This window comes from Eublepharis macularius, chromosome 19, assembly GCF_028583425.1.
Source record: "Eublepharis macularius isolate TG4126 chromosome 19, MPM_Emac_v1.0, whole genome shotgun sequence".
Classification (NCBI taxonomy): domain Eukaryota; kingdom Metazoa; phylum Chordata; class Lepidosauria; order Squamata; family Eublepharidae; genus Eublepharis; species Eublepharis macularius.
Genome location: NC_072808.1, coordinates 8,340,289 through 8,354,603, shown reverse-complemented (window position 1 = coordinate 8,354,603; position 14,315 = coordinate 8,340,289). Strand labels below are relative to the sequence as shown.

At 47.5% G+C, this 14,315-nt stretch overlaps 1 protein-coding gene across 1 annotated transcript in view; it reads left to right on the top strand.

Moving 5' to 3' along the window:
• KIF5A (kinesin family member 5A) overlaps positions 1 to 6,603 on the top strand; it is a 68,011-nt gene extending 61,408 nt beyond the window's left edge. Inside the window, exons 24-29 of the mRNA XM_055003525.1 lie at positions 451 to 471; positions 3,022 to 3,238; positions 3,681 to 3,834; positions 4,953 to 5,035; positions 6,010 to 6,037; positions 6,525 to 6,603. Of these exons, the coding sequence (XP_054859500.1) occupies positions 451 to 471; positions 3,022 to 3,238; positions 3,681 to 3,834; positions 4,953 to 5,035; positions 6,010 to 6,037; positions 6,525 to 6,603 (582 nt within the window). The remainder of the gene's footprint in view (positions 1 to 450; positions 472 to 3,021; positions 3,239 to 3,680; positions 3,835 to 4,952; positions 5,036 to 6,009; positions 6,038 to 6,524) is intronic.
• The last annotated feature ends 7,712 nt before the right edge of the window (positions 6,604 to 14,315 follow it).

The window sequence follows — 14,315 nt, the reverse complement described above, 5'->3', positions numbered from 1 at the left end:
TCCCGATGAAGAGTTGTATGCTAATCAAGAGTGGTGAGATCTTACGGCCCAGCCCAGGCAGGGTAGCGAAGTGGGAAGAGACCATGCGGGGGAACCGTCAAGATCAGAACGGATGCTGCCTTTACATTTGCTGTATCCATTCTTTGCACCGTTTCCTTTTCCTGTTTGTTGCCCCAGTACATTTGTGTGTCCGTTCTTGCACTTCGTGTCACCCTACATCCCTGCCACATCTCCCTCCCTCCACTTAGCATAGCCTCATAGCTCATCCCTGGTGAAGAGAGAGTTCAGTGCTTTGAGGAAGGAAGGGAGGGGACGATCCCCATACAGCTGGCCACTGGCTGAGGGGGTATAACTTGTCCCCAAAGAGGGGACGAGTCTGGCTGGGGACTCTGTTGGTGTGCTCAGTCGATTTCTGTGTCCCCCCCTTTCCCCCTTGCTGCTACACCCTAGCTGGATCGCTGGGTCTCCAAGGTACCGTATGCCTTCCCCCCCCCGCATATCCACCTGCCTGCTGGGCTGGGCAGGAAATGTTTGCCTTTGGTGACCAAATTGGGAGCGCAAAATTGGGGAGGAGCCATGGGGGGGCCAGACATCTATTTCCTTCTCACCAGTCCATTGCCATGGCAAAAAAACCCCACCCGTTCTGACTGTGTGATTGCATTGGCAATCTGAGGTGACTGACTATTCCATTGCCATGGTAACCCTATCAGCATCTGGCCTCCTCTAGTAATAGCCCCCCATTTTGCTACCATGGCAACCCTAGCCATTCTGGCCTGCATGGCTAACGCACACAAAAAACCTCTATTCTCGCTAACTTCATTTGTGGTGACTTGTTTCTGTAGCATCTGGCAATTTCCGTTGCCATGGGAGCCCTGACCAAATTTTTCCTGAATGGCAGATGCTGCCAGGGAAAATAAGGAAATAAATAGATAAACAAAGAAAGGCAAACTGCTCATGGCTAAATATTCAAGAGCAATTCTCTCTCCCCTTCACTCTAGGACTAGGTGAGTGAAGGTCCCTGGCCTTCCTGGATTTTGCAGCTTTCTGAGAGCCAAGCTACAAGTGATGTCTGACCCAGGTTGGACACTTGTCAGCTTCCCTCAAGTTTTGATGGGAAATGTAGGCATCCTGGTCTTGCAGCTTGGCTCTCCAACTGCTGTCCAACGGACTTTTCAACTGTCACTTGTCCAACATTCCACCAAGCTGCCTACATTTCCCATCAAAACTTGAGGGAAGCTGACAAGTGTCCAACCTGTGTCGGGCGTCATTTGTAGCTTGGCTCTAAGCCCTATAGTAGAGAGGCATGGTCCATATATCCTCAGCCTTGAGTGTTTAGCAAGTGAGAGCCAAGCAACAAGTGACGCCTTACACAGGTTGGACACTTGTCAGCTTCCCTCAAGTTTTGATGGGAAATGTAGGCGTCCTGGTTTTACAGCTTGGCTCTCCATTACAGCTGCAAGACCAGGATGCCTACATTTCCCATCAAAACTTGAGGGAAGCTGACAAGTGTCCAACCTGTGTCAGGCGTCACTTGTAGCTTGGCTCTGACTTCCCCCCTTCCAACTAGCATTACCAACAGGCCTATATAAAAATATCCTCTTTCATTAACAGATGCTTAATATGTGGAATTGGGCCACTGAAGCTCTTTGTGTCGGGGGGAAGATCGGGTCAGAAATAAGTAACGTCACCTAGTAAATAACATCCCATTAAACCAATATTAAGGAGACAGGATATTTTTTTCTCCAAGCAGTTGGCAACATTATACTCTCTCCTGATGTTTGTTTCTGGAGGTGGGAGCCAAATGTTATCAACCCAAACATTTTCTCTCCCTCCCTTGCCGATCTCCGTCCTGCTTGTGTATTTTTTTGCCCTTGTGCCACGTCTCCATTTCATGCTGTTCTGCTGCCCCCCGTGCATGCTGCTTGCCCGTAGATGAGAGCTTGCATCTGGTGGCATCTGCTCTTCCCTCATGCTCTGGTTTCTGCCTCATGACCATCCTTAGCACGGTGCACGGCTTGGATCTACTGCACTTGGGATAAATGTTGGGGGCCACGGCTTAGAGCAAGGAGTGCTACTTTGGACGGGCAGGGCATGTCTCCAGAATACAAGAAAAAGTTCCCAATAAGGAGAATATTGGCAGGTTCTGGTTTTTTTAAATAAATACCATTGTCCCGAAGTAGCAAGAGAAGCGGCACTTGCCATTCTTTTCCTTCAGTACAATTATTTAAATGTATATTACCTCCTCAGCTTTCTCCAGAGTAAATCAAACTGTGGATTTACTAGCTGGGAGTTCTGAAACAGGCTGGAGGAGAGAGCACAACAGGAGTGGGCTGGGAGGAAAAACGCAGCCCTGGGAAAAGCCTCTGACCCAACTCTGTCCCCTCAAGAAGAGAGGGGAGGAGAAATAGCCTGCCAGGCCCAGAGTGGGGACTTGGGTGGGCCGGGTTCTGTCCTTGCCATTGGGCTGCTTGGCCCAGGTGGGAGTAGAAGGCCATTGGTCCACCAGTAAAGTCCCAGTAGCTACCGAGGCCAGTGCACCCCTGGACCCCAGAGATTACAGGCTTCTTCTGGCATCCCTAGGAAGATATGATGCCAGAGGACACAATGGCCATTTCTACACACGTTGAATAATGCACTTTCAATGCACTTTCGCAATCCTTTGGAAGTGGATTTTTTGTTCCACACATGGAAAATCAGTTTCAAATCTTCACTAAAGAGTATTGAAAGTGGATTATCCAACGTGTGTGGAAGCAGCCATGGTGCTATATCCCTGCCTATACCTTGGCAGACGATTGGGTAGGTTTGTATGCTGTGAGGCATCCACTGCTGTGACAGAAGGTTGTGTCCAGTGGTTTTCAGGAAAAGCAAGTACATGCCATGGAGCTGGGAAATTGATGTGAAGACAAGAACAAGCGTGCAGGTCTTGGGCAGTGGGGAGCAAGAGTCCCGCCCCTCCTCGCCCTTATTTATCCATGCTCCTCTTCTTTTTCCTCCTCCTTTTCTCGTTGGCATGGGGCCCAGTTGGTTCGTGACAATGCAGATCTGCGTTGTGAGCTTCCTAAACTGGAGAAACGTCTTCGGGCTACGGCTGAGAGAGTTAAGGCCCTGGAGGGTGCACTGAAGGAAGCGAAAGAGGGTGCTATGAAAGACAAGCGCCGCTATCAACAGGAGGTGGACCGCATCAAGGAGGCGGTGCGCTACAAGAACAGCATGAAGCGCAACCACTCTGCGCAAATTGGTAAGCAGTCATGGGGAAAGATGTGGAAACTATGAGTATACTATACTATGAGTATAGTATCCATACTATGTGAAAGTCGGACAGTGAAGAAAGCGGACAGGAAGAAAACTGATTCATTTGAAATGTGGTGCTGGAGGAGAGTTTTGCATATACCATGGACAGCCAAAAAGACAAATAAATGTGTACTAGATCAAATCAAACCTGAATCCTTCCTAGAAGCTAAAATGACAGAACTGAGGCTATCGTACTTTGGTCACATTATGAGAAGACAAGAGTCTCTGGAAAAGTCAATAATGCTAGGAAAAGCGGAAGGCAGCAGGAAAAGAGGAAGACCTAAAACGAAATGTCGACGTTTTAGGCTGTCTACGGCCTTGAGTGGAGAGGGGAAACAGTTTTGAATAAATGCGTGTTGTTACACGGTGCCGTTTGTGTTCCTTTGCAGCCAAGCCAGTACGGCCAGGGCACTACCCAGCTTCATCCCCCACCAATCCCTATGGAGTCCGCAACCCGGAATGCACCAGCTACACCAATACTCTCTTCCAAAACTATCAGAATGTCTACCTGCAGAATGCTGGCAGCAACGTGCCCGACAGCTAGTGAGTATCCTTTGCCTCCAGATACATGCCAAAGGGTAATTCCAGATGGGTAGCCGGGTTAGTCAGTAGCAGCAAAATAAAACAAGAGTCCTGTGGCACTTGCACAAAATTAGCACACACACACACCCCACACACACACACTTTGCAAAGAGTTACGTCCCTGTATTGTACCTCATTTCATTGCTGTTTATGAACTAGCCACCGGAATCTAGCACCCTGTGGGCAAATACTCTAATTTGCTATTCAGACATGGCACACTGTAGACTCTTGAAAGTATTGCGCACCCCCATTTCCCTTGGGGTATGCAAGTGTTTTCTCCCCCAAGCCCTCTGTAGCCCTGTTCACATGTTACAGTCAACACACGTACATCCTGCCTGTATGTGCGTACATTTTTTAAAAAAAGAAAGAACCAATGCACGTTCACTTTATAAATGAAACCGGGGATCTGCACCTGGATAAACTTGGAATTTAAAATCAGATGTTTATGCATTGAATGAAACATGAAAATGACTCAGCGTATGTAGAAGAATCAAGTGTACACGGATGGTACGTGCATTCTGTGCAGGCTTTTTTTCTGGGAAAAGAGGAGGTGGGATATGACGGAGAAATGTATTTATTTTCATGCGCTATGGACTTACATCAACTGTGAGACAGAACCCCCAATCTTTGGGCTAGTCACAGCTCTCTTAGAGCTCTCTCAGCTCCACCCACCTCACAGGGTGTTTTGTTGTGGGGATAATAGTGGCATACTTTGTAAACCGCTCTGAGTGGGCATTAAGTTGTCCTGAAGGGCAGTAAAAAAATTGAATGTTGTTGTTGTTGGGGAGACCCGTTCCTCAGAATTTTGTGCCTGGGGCAAAAGGTGCCGGAACTCTGTTCCACCAAGTTCCGGCTGGAAAAAAGCCCTGATTCCGTGCAACCTGTGTACAGGGCTAGGTATTTGTTTCTGAAATCCTGTGATCTGTTCTAGTGGCTGCCTGGCATCCTCCTCTGCAAAAGGCATAGTGGGACTTGGATTTCAGAGGTTATGTGGACCTCCTGCTACTGCCCAGCCAAAGTGACCCACTGACCTTTGTTTTTACAGAGTTAGACCTCTCGTGTCTTTCTCTTTCCCTCAGCTTTACCAATGCCTCTTCCAGCAGTGGAAGCAGCTCCTCCAGTGCCCCTCTGACCTCCTACCAGAAGCTGAATGTGGACAACGGTAAGGGAACTGGGAGGGAGGGGAAGAGCTTCTTCTATAGTGATGAGGAGAGTGGGAGGGCGGGCACCTTAGGAAGATGGTTCAGGATTTACTCACCTCAGGCCTCACCTCAGGCTATTGGTTTTGCTGGCCACTGTATCTGATGGATGTCTGAGACCGCTGTGGTGGCCACCAAACCAGAAATTAGAGCTAAACCATCTAGGGTGGCCACGTTTCCTTACCCTCCCAGAGGGGGGCTGGCACCTTCCTGTTATTTTTGCACACGCGTGCTCCCAGCAGGCGCAATGACGTCACTTCCAGAAGTGACATCATCGTGGCCGGTGGCAGACATGCTGCCACACATCATGGGTCCCTGTGGAGCGCAGAAGCATGCCCATCGCCTAGCACAATGATGTCACTTAAGGAAGTGACATCATTGCAGCTGGTGGGACCCCTCCCAAAGGTAATAGGCTGAGGGATGTCTCCACGTCTCAGAGCCAAGCTCCAAGTGACGCCTGACCCAGGTTGGACACTTGTCAGCTTCCCTCAAGTTTTGATGGGAAATGTAGGCATCCTGGTCTTGCAGCTGTAATGGAGAGCCAAGCTGTAAAACCAGGACGCCTACATTTCCCATCAAAACTTGAGGTAAGCTGACAAGTGTCCAACCTGGGTCAGGCGTCACTTGGAGCTTGGCTCTCAGACTAGTAGAAACACTGGCAGGACACACAAAATATATCCCCCCACTTACTTCAGAAGAGTCCAGGAGGCCTCATGTGTTTCTAGCAAGCGCCCATTTACAAATGTCTGTCTCTGTCATAGGTTATGAATAGAGTGCCAGCAGGTCATACCTAAATCTTGGCCCAGTCAGAATATATGGCAAGGCTGGTTATACAGTAAGCAATGTTGGGACTGGGAGTAGCTCTTTTCTGAACACTAACGCTGCTTTCTCCCCCGCCCCCAAATTTTCCATGTTGTTCACTTGGACTGGTGCGCAGGGAATGCCACAGACATCAATGACAACAGGTGAGAGGTCTCATAAAGAGACTGAGTGGGTGGTTTCCATGGAAAGAAGGGAAGGAAAACGGTCTCCTTGCCCATTCAGGGTGGTTGGGCTTAGCCCTAGGATTGCCAGCTCCAGGTTGGGAAATTCCTGGAGATTTGGGGGGTGGAGCCAGGAGAGGGTGGAGTTTGGGGAAGGGTGGGACTTCAGTTGGGTGTAATGCCATAGGGTCCACCCTCCAAAGCAGCCATTTTCTCCAGGGGGAACTGATCTCTGTCGGCTGGAAATGAGCTGTAATTCCAGGAGATCTCCAGCCGCCACCTGGAGGCTGGCAAACCTACCTAGCCATCTGCAGCCTGCAGAACCTGACCCTGTCTTTTGAGATGGCTGGATCCAGAAAAGAGCAATCACCTCCTATCTGCAGCGGCGGGGAAACAGAATGGGCAGAGGGGGAACAATCTGACATCCCCCCGCCCCCCATGCATCAACTTCTCCTCTCCTCTCCTGTAGAAGCGACCTGCCTTGCGGCATTGAAGCCGATGAACAAGCCAAGCTTTTCCCCCTGCATCAGGAGACGGCAGCCAGCTAATAACAACACTGCCACCTACTGCCCAAGGGGCCTCAACACACCATCAGGTACAGCCTTCTCCGCTCCCGAAAGGTACTATTTCATCTCCTCTTCTGGAAGGCGAAGATGAAATAAACAGACCCTCTGAGACGCAATCTCTGCCGGCTCTAGAGAGGTGAAATTGACAAAGCCTTCCCATCTGTCTTTTAAAACTTGGCTTCCCGGCTAACATTGCGTTTCCCTACGCTTGAGCGTCCTCGTGTAAGAGATCTCGTGTAGAGAAACTCTTAAGTCTTTCACAAGACTATTCCTACCTGCTCATTTCCTGTCCTCTTTTTTTTCTCTCCTCTTTAGTTTCTAATCCGAACGGAAGCCTCAGCTCTGCATGCTGCAGCCCTGGCTTTCCATGGCCTCTGCTACAAGACAGGCCCTGTTTGTGTGTCCTGCTCTCTCCGTGTCCTGTATATTATCCAGCGGCTACTTCTCTCTCTCACTCACTGTTTCTCTGTCCTACTCACTTTACTAGGCAATGATATAGTCACTCCTCACACTTTGATCCCCTCCCCCTCCCCGTGCTCTCTAGTCGAGAAGTGTGTTGTCCCCTTCTCTCTTGCCTCCGTTGCCTTAAGCAGATACCGCTAGGACTGGTTGACATTAAACTGAGATGCAGAGGGTACCTTGCAGTGGGAATGGGCTTCTTGAAGGGTTATAAGGCACTGCCCTCATTTTGCCGTATTGACCCTTCCCTAGCAGCACCTCCATGTCAGATGAGACCTTACGGTGCCCGTGGGGAGCCGAGCCTCTCCGTATCACTAGCTAGCTAAAAAGAACAGCTGCTCCTTGATGGGGTTTAATCACTAACTTTGGTGTTAACGCTGCCCAAAAAAAGTCACGAGTTCCATAACTAGCTCGTATCCTTACAGGCTGTTTCTGTACAGGCAGTGGAGAGAGCAACCAGGTTTCCCTCCCAGAGCCCACACAGGGCTCGAGACTCGGCCTTCTTTAGGCTCGACCACAGGGATCCCCCTTAAAGGCGAGGATCCCTGTGGCGTTTTAGGGATGGCTCGAATGTTGATGTTCTGCAGAAAGGAACTCCCTTGTATTCAAAGCTCAGCTTTGGACGGCATAACGGCATGAGGGATGCTGCCTGCCTCTCCGTTGTCAAGGTCTTTGCTCAGAGACGTGGCACTGGTGGGACCACCAACTCCCCCGTGAGCCTGCAACTGAATGCTGAGAGAAAAGGGAAGACAAGTTTGTTCAGGGTATGTGTGGCAGGGGGGAGAGTGCAGAGCCACCGGAGGGGTTTGGCTGTCAGTCATCTCTCACGCCCCGATCAACCACGTCCCCTGCCCCAAAGGGCAGGCAAGAGTCAAACGGGTCTGCCAAGAGGGGTAGAACACATTTTGGGAGGTAGTTTCTTTTCTTTTTTTTGCTTCTCTTTATTAGCTGGCACCAGTGGCCTTTAGTCTGTGTTTTCCATGTAGATCGCAAAGGGGAACAGTGAGTCCACTGCACATTTTCAATTAGTGTCACGCAGAGCAGATAGGGTTGTGGGAGGGAGGAGGGGAAGTGACAATCTCCAGAGGGACCCTGGGGTCTCTCAGCTGTCAAACTCCGCCAGGGTAGCGTCCCCGTTTGGCCTTCCTACGGAGGCTGCTGACACCCTGCCACTTTCTTCCTCTCTGCTCACATCACACCAAATGTTGCATGTCAAAATATTGAAAAAGTTTATTTAAAAAAAATAAATAAATGAACAAAGATGTTAAAAAAAAAAAGTCTCCCGCTCTGTGTATTACTATGCAGTCAATAAAACGATATAATCTTCTTTACTAGCAATTTATAATTTTGTGATATGTTTAGGCTCTTTATGAAAAACTGCAGGAAGGACGGGAAAAAAAATTATCTGAGATGTATCCGTATGAAAGACTGGAAATATCAGTTTAGGATACTCTGATTGGTCTGAAAAGATAAAAGGGTGTGTGGCAGGTAAAATGCCATCTTTTATCACACCGATGGAGACCTCCTTGAGTTTCACAGGACACTTTCGTCATGCACAATGGAAAAATTCAGATATTCAGAGAAGGACTGCAAGTGACTGAAAAACACCTGCATTAAAGGAGTCTTGTGGCAACCATAAGTCAATCAGGGCCAAGCTACAAGTGACGAATGACACTTGAACAGCCTTAGGGCCAAGCTACAAGTGATGAATGACATTTGAACGGCCTTAGGGCCAAGCTACAAATGACGAATGACACTTGAACGGCCTTAGGGCCAAGCTACAAGTGACGAATGACACTTGAACGGCCTTAGGGCCAAGCTACAAGTGACAAATGACACTGGAACGGCCTTAGGGCCAAGCTACAAGTGACGAATGACACTTGAACAGCCTTAGGGCCAAGCTACAAGTGACGAATGACACTTGAACGGCCTTAGGGCCAAGCTACAAGTGACGAATGACACTGGAACGGCCTTAGGGCCAAGCTGCAAGTGACGAATGACACTGGAACGGCCTTAGGGCCAAGCTACAAGTGACGAATGACACTGGAACGGCCTTAGGGCCAAGCTACAAGTGACGAATGACACTGGAGCGGCCTTAGGGCCAAGCTACAAGTGACGAATGACACTGGAACGGCCTTAGGGCCAAGCTGCAAGTGACGAATGACACTTGAACGGCCTTAGGGCCAAGCTACAAGTGACGAATGACACTGGAACGGCCTTAGGGCCAAGCTGCAAGTGACGAATGACACTGGAACGGCCTTAGGGCCAAGCTACAAGTGACAAATGACACTTGAACGGCCTTAGGGCCAAGCTACAAGTGACGAATGACACTTGAACGGCAAGTGTATTCCTCCCTGTTCTCTTGCCCTCCACTTGCGCTCCACTCAATCCACTTGCCGTTCAAGTGTCATTCGTCACTTGTAGCTTGGCCCTGAGTCTTTCAGGTGGCCCTGAACTCCTTTTTCCTTTTCCTGCAACAGACTAACACAGCAACCCCTGTGGAAATTATTTACATTATTTACATTAACAGAACTGCGCTATTTACAAAGTTTGGAAAATTTGCATCGTCACCTCTGTACACATGCATTTATTTAGAAAAGGTGTGTGCTGCCTTCTCTAGAGCATAGGCGTTTCAACTTGCTCCTTCAAGTAGTAAATGTGTACGTATGCCCAGACATGGTAAAGAACAGTGTGGGACAGTTTTTGCAGTTTTTATGAGGAACTTGGAACAAACTCTAGAAATTGATTCTTTATCACCAAGCATTGTATGTTTGAGTTGTAATCTATGGAAAGAAGTGGTGTAGGCTGTTGATAGCACAACAGCCTTACATAGCCCGGTAAAGACAACTGCAGCTAAAATAAGGTTGCAGGGCCCCATGGTTGCTTATAAAACTCAACAGGACTTCATTCCAGGAAAATACGTATTGCACTGTCTGTTGTGGAGTTGTTCTTCACTGAATATTATTTATTATGTACTGAAGACTTGGCACCACAATACAGCCCTATTTCCAGGTATAAAGGTAAAGGTTGTCCCCTGTGCAAGCACTGAGTCATTACTGACCCATGGGGAGATGTCGCATCACGATGTTTTCTTGGCAGAGTTTTTATGGGGTGGTTTGCCATTGCCTTCCCCAGTCATCACACTTTACTCCCAGGAAACTGGGTACTCATTTTACCAACCTCGGAATGCAGAGACTAAAAAAAGATTGTCACCTCCCACCACCCCCGCAGATTCATCAAGTGGACCAATAAGAAAAGGAGGGCAGGACAGAATCCATCCAGAGGAGAGTTGCCAATATTGATCCGGAGGACTTTGCCATGTTAGTCTGTAGTAGCAAAATAGAAAAGAGTCCAGTAGCACCTTTAAGACTAACCAACTTTACTGTAGCATAAGCTTTCGAGAACCACAGCTCTCTGCATCTGATGAAGAGAACTGTGGTTCTCGAAAGCTTATGCTACAGTAAAGTTGGTTAGTCTTAAAGGTGCTACTGGACTCTTTTCTATTTTGCCAATATTGATGTAAAGGATTTCTGCCATATACTTGGTAAAGGGCTGCTCTGGAGGAGGTGGGCAGGCAGGCAGAAGGCTGGCTTGGGCATGCGGGCATTGGATGGCAGGCTAGCAGGCTGGTGTGCTGCCATCTGATGCCAGCTTTAACTTTAAAAAAAATGTTGCTGAGGCAGGGGCTGGAATGAGAGTCTTGCCAACAAGTGCAGAGAGATTGTTGAAGATGAATGAAGATGAATTTACCTGGCAGAAGATGAATTTACCTGGCATAAGCAGCCTCCTTGACCGGAACCCTGACTGCCGGCTTTGGCCAATCAGCCAAACTGAAGCGAATGGCTTTGATGTCGTGTCACCAGGGCAACACCAAAGTTCTAAACTGTCTAGAACTTCCACAATAGAATTCAATTGTCTCCCCCTTCTCAGGCCAGAAATAAATTGGCTCGCATATGAAAGGAAGGGCAGGCAAAGATTATGATGGACAGAAAGGCTTCTTAGATACATCCTCCCCAAACTCCACCCCCATATCTCCAGAAATTTCCCAATCCACAGCTGGCAAGACTGGATTAAGGGCCTTGTGGCACGCATCTTCTTACAGCGGATTCAAACATTCGGAAAGTCCCTGAAGCAAACAGGGGCTATCCTTGGTTCTTTAGTTCCGCTATGCACATACAGCATATTACATCTAGAGAAGAGAAACTCTTACACTGTCCTGTCCTGAAGTTCTGCTGCAGCCGTATATTTTGAAGCCTATATCTCCAATGCAGACAACGTCAATTTGGGGTACATCTATACTATGCAGCTGAGTTGGTTTAATACTTATTCACTCTTCCCTGGGAATTCTAAGGAGGGAAAAGAAGATGTCTTGTGGATCAAAAATAGGAATGCACCCTCCCCAAACTACAATTTCCAGGATTCTTTGGAGGAAGCCATGACAGTTTAAAGTGGCATGAAAACCATATACAATGATAGCACAGACATTATGACTGTGTGGCATTTTAATCCCACCTTTCTTCACAGAACATATGGCAGCTTGCACAGAACTCCCAAGGGCTCTCCCATACAGACCCCAGATCTGCTTAAAGTGATTCTGTCATGTGCTGTGCAACTATATTTTCTAATCCTAGCTATACCCTAGCTCATCTTAATATTGCATATAGTTAATATTTCACCAACACCTCCATCATGGGTCCAAAAAGCTGGGTAAATGGGAGCAATGAATTTCATCTCAAACCTATGTAAGCAAGTTTTAGGTGGGTGACCGTGTTGGACCGCAGTAGAACACCAGGATTTGGGTCCAGCGGCACCTTAGAGACCAACCAGATTTCCAGGAAGTAAACTTTCAAGAATCAGAGCTCCTTCCAACAGCTGAAGAAGAAGAGACCCATTCTCCAGGCACCTGTCTGAAGAAGGGAGCTGTGATTCTCAATAGCTTACACCTTAAAAATCTTGTTGGTCTCTTAAAAGGGCCATGCACTTGAAATCCTGCTGTTTCACTGCTGGCCAACACAACTACCTACCGGAAACATTTTATTTTCAATTGTTAATCTTCAAATTGTGCACATTCTCCGTAGTCATTACTGCTAAGAATCCTATATGTGAGCATTCGTTCTTTCAAGGCTCCTACACAAAGGGGAAAATTTCCTGAACAAGCAGGTTCTTTCTCCTAGGATTGCCAGCTCTAGGTTGGGAAATTCTTGGAGATTTGGGGGGGCGGGGGGGGGGTGGAGCCTGGGAAAGATGGAGTTTGGGCTGGGGAAGGATCTCAGCAGTGTATAATACTATACAGCCTACCTTCCAAAACAACCATTTTCTCCATGGGAACTGATCCCTGTGGCCTGGAGATTAGTTGTAATTCCGGGAGATCTCCAGCCACTACAGGTCAGCTCAATCTTACAGTGAGGCGAGAACAATTCCTTTCAACTTTTCCTTTCAAATTTTCTCTTGTTTTTACTTCACAACTAAGTTCTAGCCTTGGAAGAACAGTGTCCCAGTGACGTTTTAACCCATAACAGAAGTGTGGCTCCAAGCATTTAAACTGTTTATATTGCAATGAGATTTGATTATCCTGTCACTCAGTGCCGTGTACCCTGGGAAATGTAATTTCTGAAGAACTGTTTATATTTTGATCTTTTATTCTGTAAACAAGTAGCAATCATTCTGTAAACAATTAGTGTTAAGGTAGGTAAGATTCTCTGATGTAATTGAGAATCGCGTAAGATCCTAAAGAGAGGTGTTATGTGTCTGGGCTTATTCTGTAAACAATAAACCCAGTTTTCTTTTGTAATCACTGTATTTTGGAGTCTTGAAATATATGTGGGTAAGTGGCAGTAAGGGGAACTTATGCAGCAGATTCCTATTAAAAATTCCCCTATCAATTACTTCTGTCTTCTTGACATTCATCTGTAGTCATGCTTTGGCACTTTAACCTTCATTAATAACTGTTCCAAACTTTTCCTATTTCCTGCCAGCAATGCGGTGTCATTTCTGGTTTCATATATGGTAAGAGTCTTTGTTGGAAAAATGTTGAGCACTGCTCTTCTTGCATGGGAAATCAAGGCAAGGGTCCGATACAAGACTCCTGCTTTCATGCAACCAAGACTGCCCCCCCCAACCAAAACAAAAAAAACGCTTTAGCCAATCCGTGCACGATTCTACTTGCAACGTATAAAACCAAGCAGAAGAAAACACCATTTACACACCCTGCTGCCAACTTCCATACAACACTGAAATCCCTGCTTCCCCCCTGACCTCCATTATTAACAGTCATAGATCCAGAGGAGTTAGCCGTGTTAGTCTGTAGTTGCAAAATAGTGTCCAGTCGCCCCTTTAAGACGAACCTACTTTATAGTAGCCTAAGCTTTCAAGAACCATCTGACGAAGAGAGCTGTAGTCCTCGAAAGCTTAGACTACATCAAAGTGGGTTATGCATCTGACGAAGAGAGCTGTGGTCCTCGAAAGCTTAGACTGCATTAAAGTGGGTTATGTATCTGACGAAGAGAGCTGTGGTCCTCGAAAGCTTAGACTACATTAAAGTTGGTTATGCATCTGACGAAGAGAGCTGTGGTCCTCGAAAGCTTAGGCTACATTAAAGTGGGTTATGCATCTGACGAAGAGAGCTGTGGTCCTCGAAAGCTTAGGCTACAATAAAGTGGGTTATGCATCTGACGAAGAGAGCTGTGGTCCTCGAAAGCTTAGGCTACAATAAAGTGGGTTATGCATCTGACGAAGAGAGCTGTGGTCCTCGAAAGCTTAGGCTACATTAAAGTGGGTTATGCATCTGACGAAGAGAGCTGTGGTCCTCGAAAGCTTAGACTACATTAAAGTGGGTTATGCATCTAACGAAGAGAGCTGTAGTCCTCGAAAGCTTAGGCTACATTAAAGTGGGTTATGCATCTGACGAAGAGAGCTGTGGTCCTCGAAAGCTTAGGCTACAATAAAGTGGGTTATGCATCTGACGAAGAGAGCTGTGGTCCTCGAAAGCTTAGGCTACAATAAAGTGGGTTAGTCTTAAAGGCGCTACTGGACTCATATTAACTGTGAAATCCTAAATATAGTTAAGCCACTCTAAGCCCGTTGATTACAATGGTTTTCGACTGGTATAACTCCGTTTAGGATTGCACTGACAGCCCTGGAATTTCCCTTCCAGGCGTGGGATTGGCTCCGCTCTGGCCCTCCCGACCAATGGCGGCCTTCGGTGAGGGGGCGGGGTGATGCGTCACGGCGCTCCT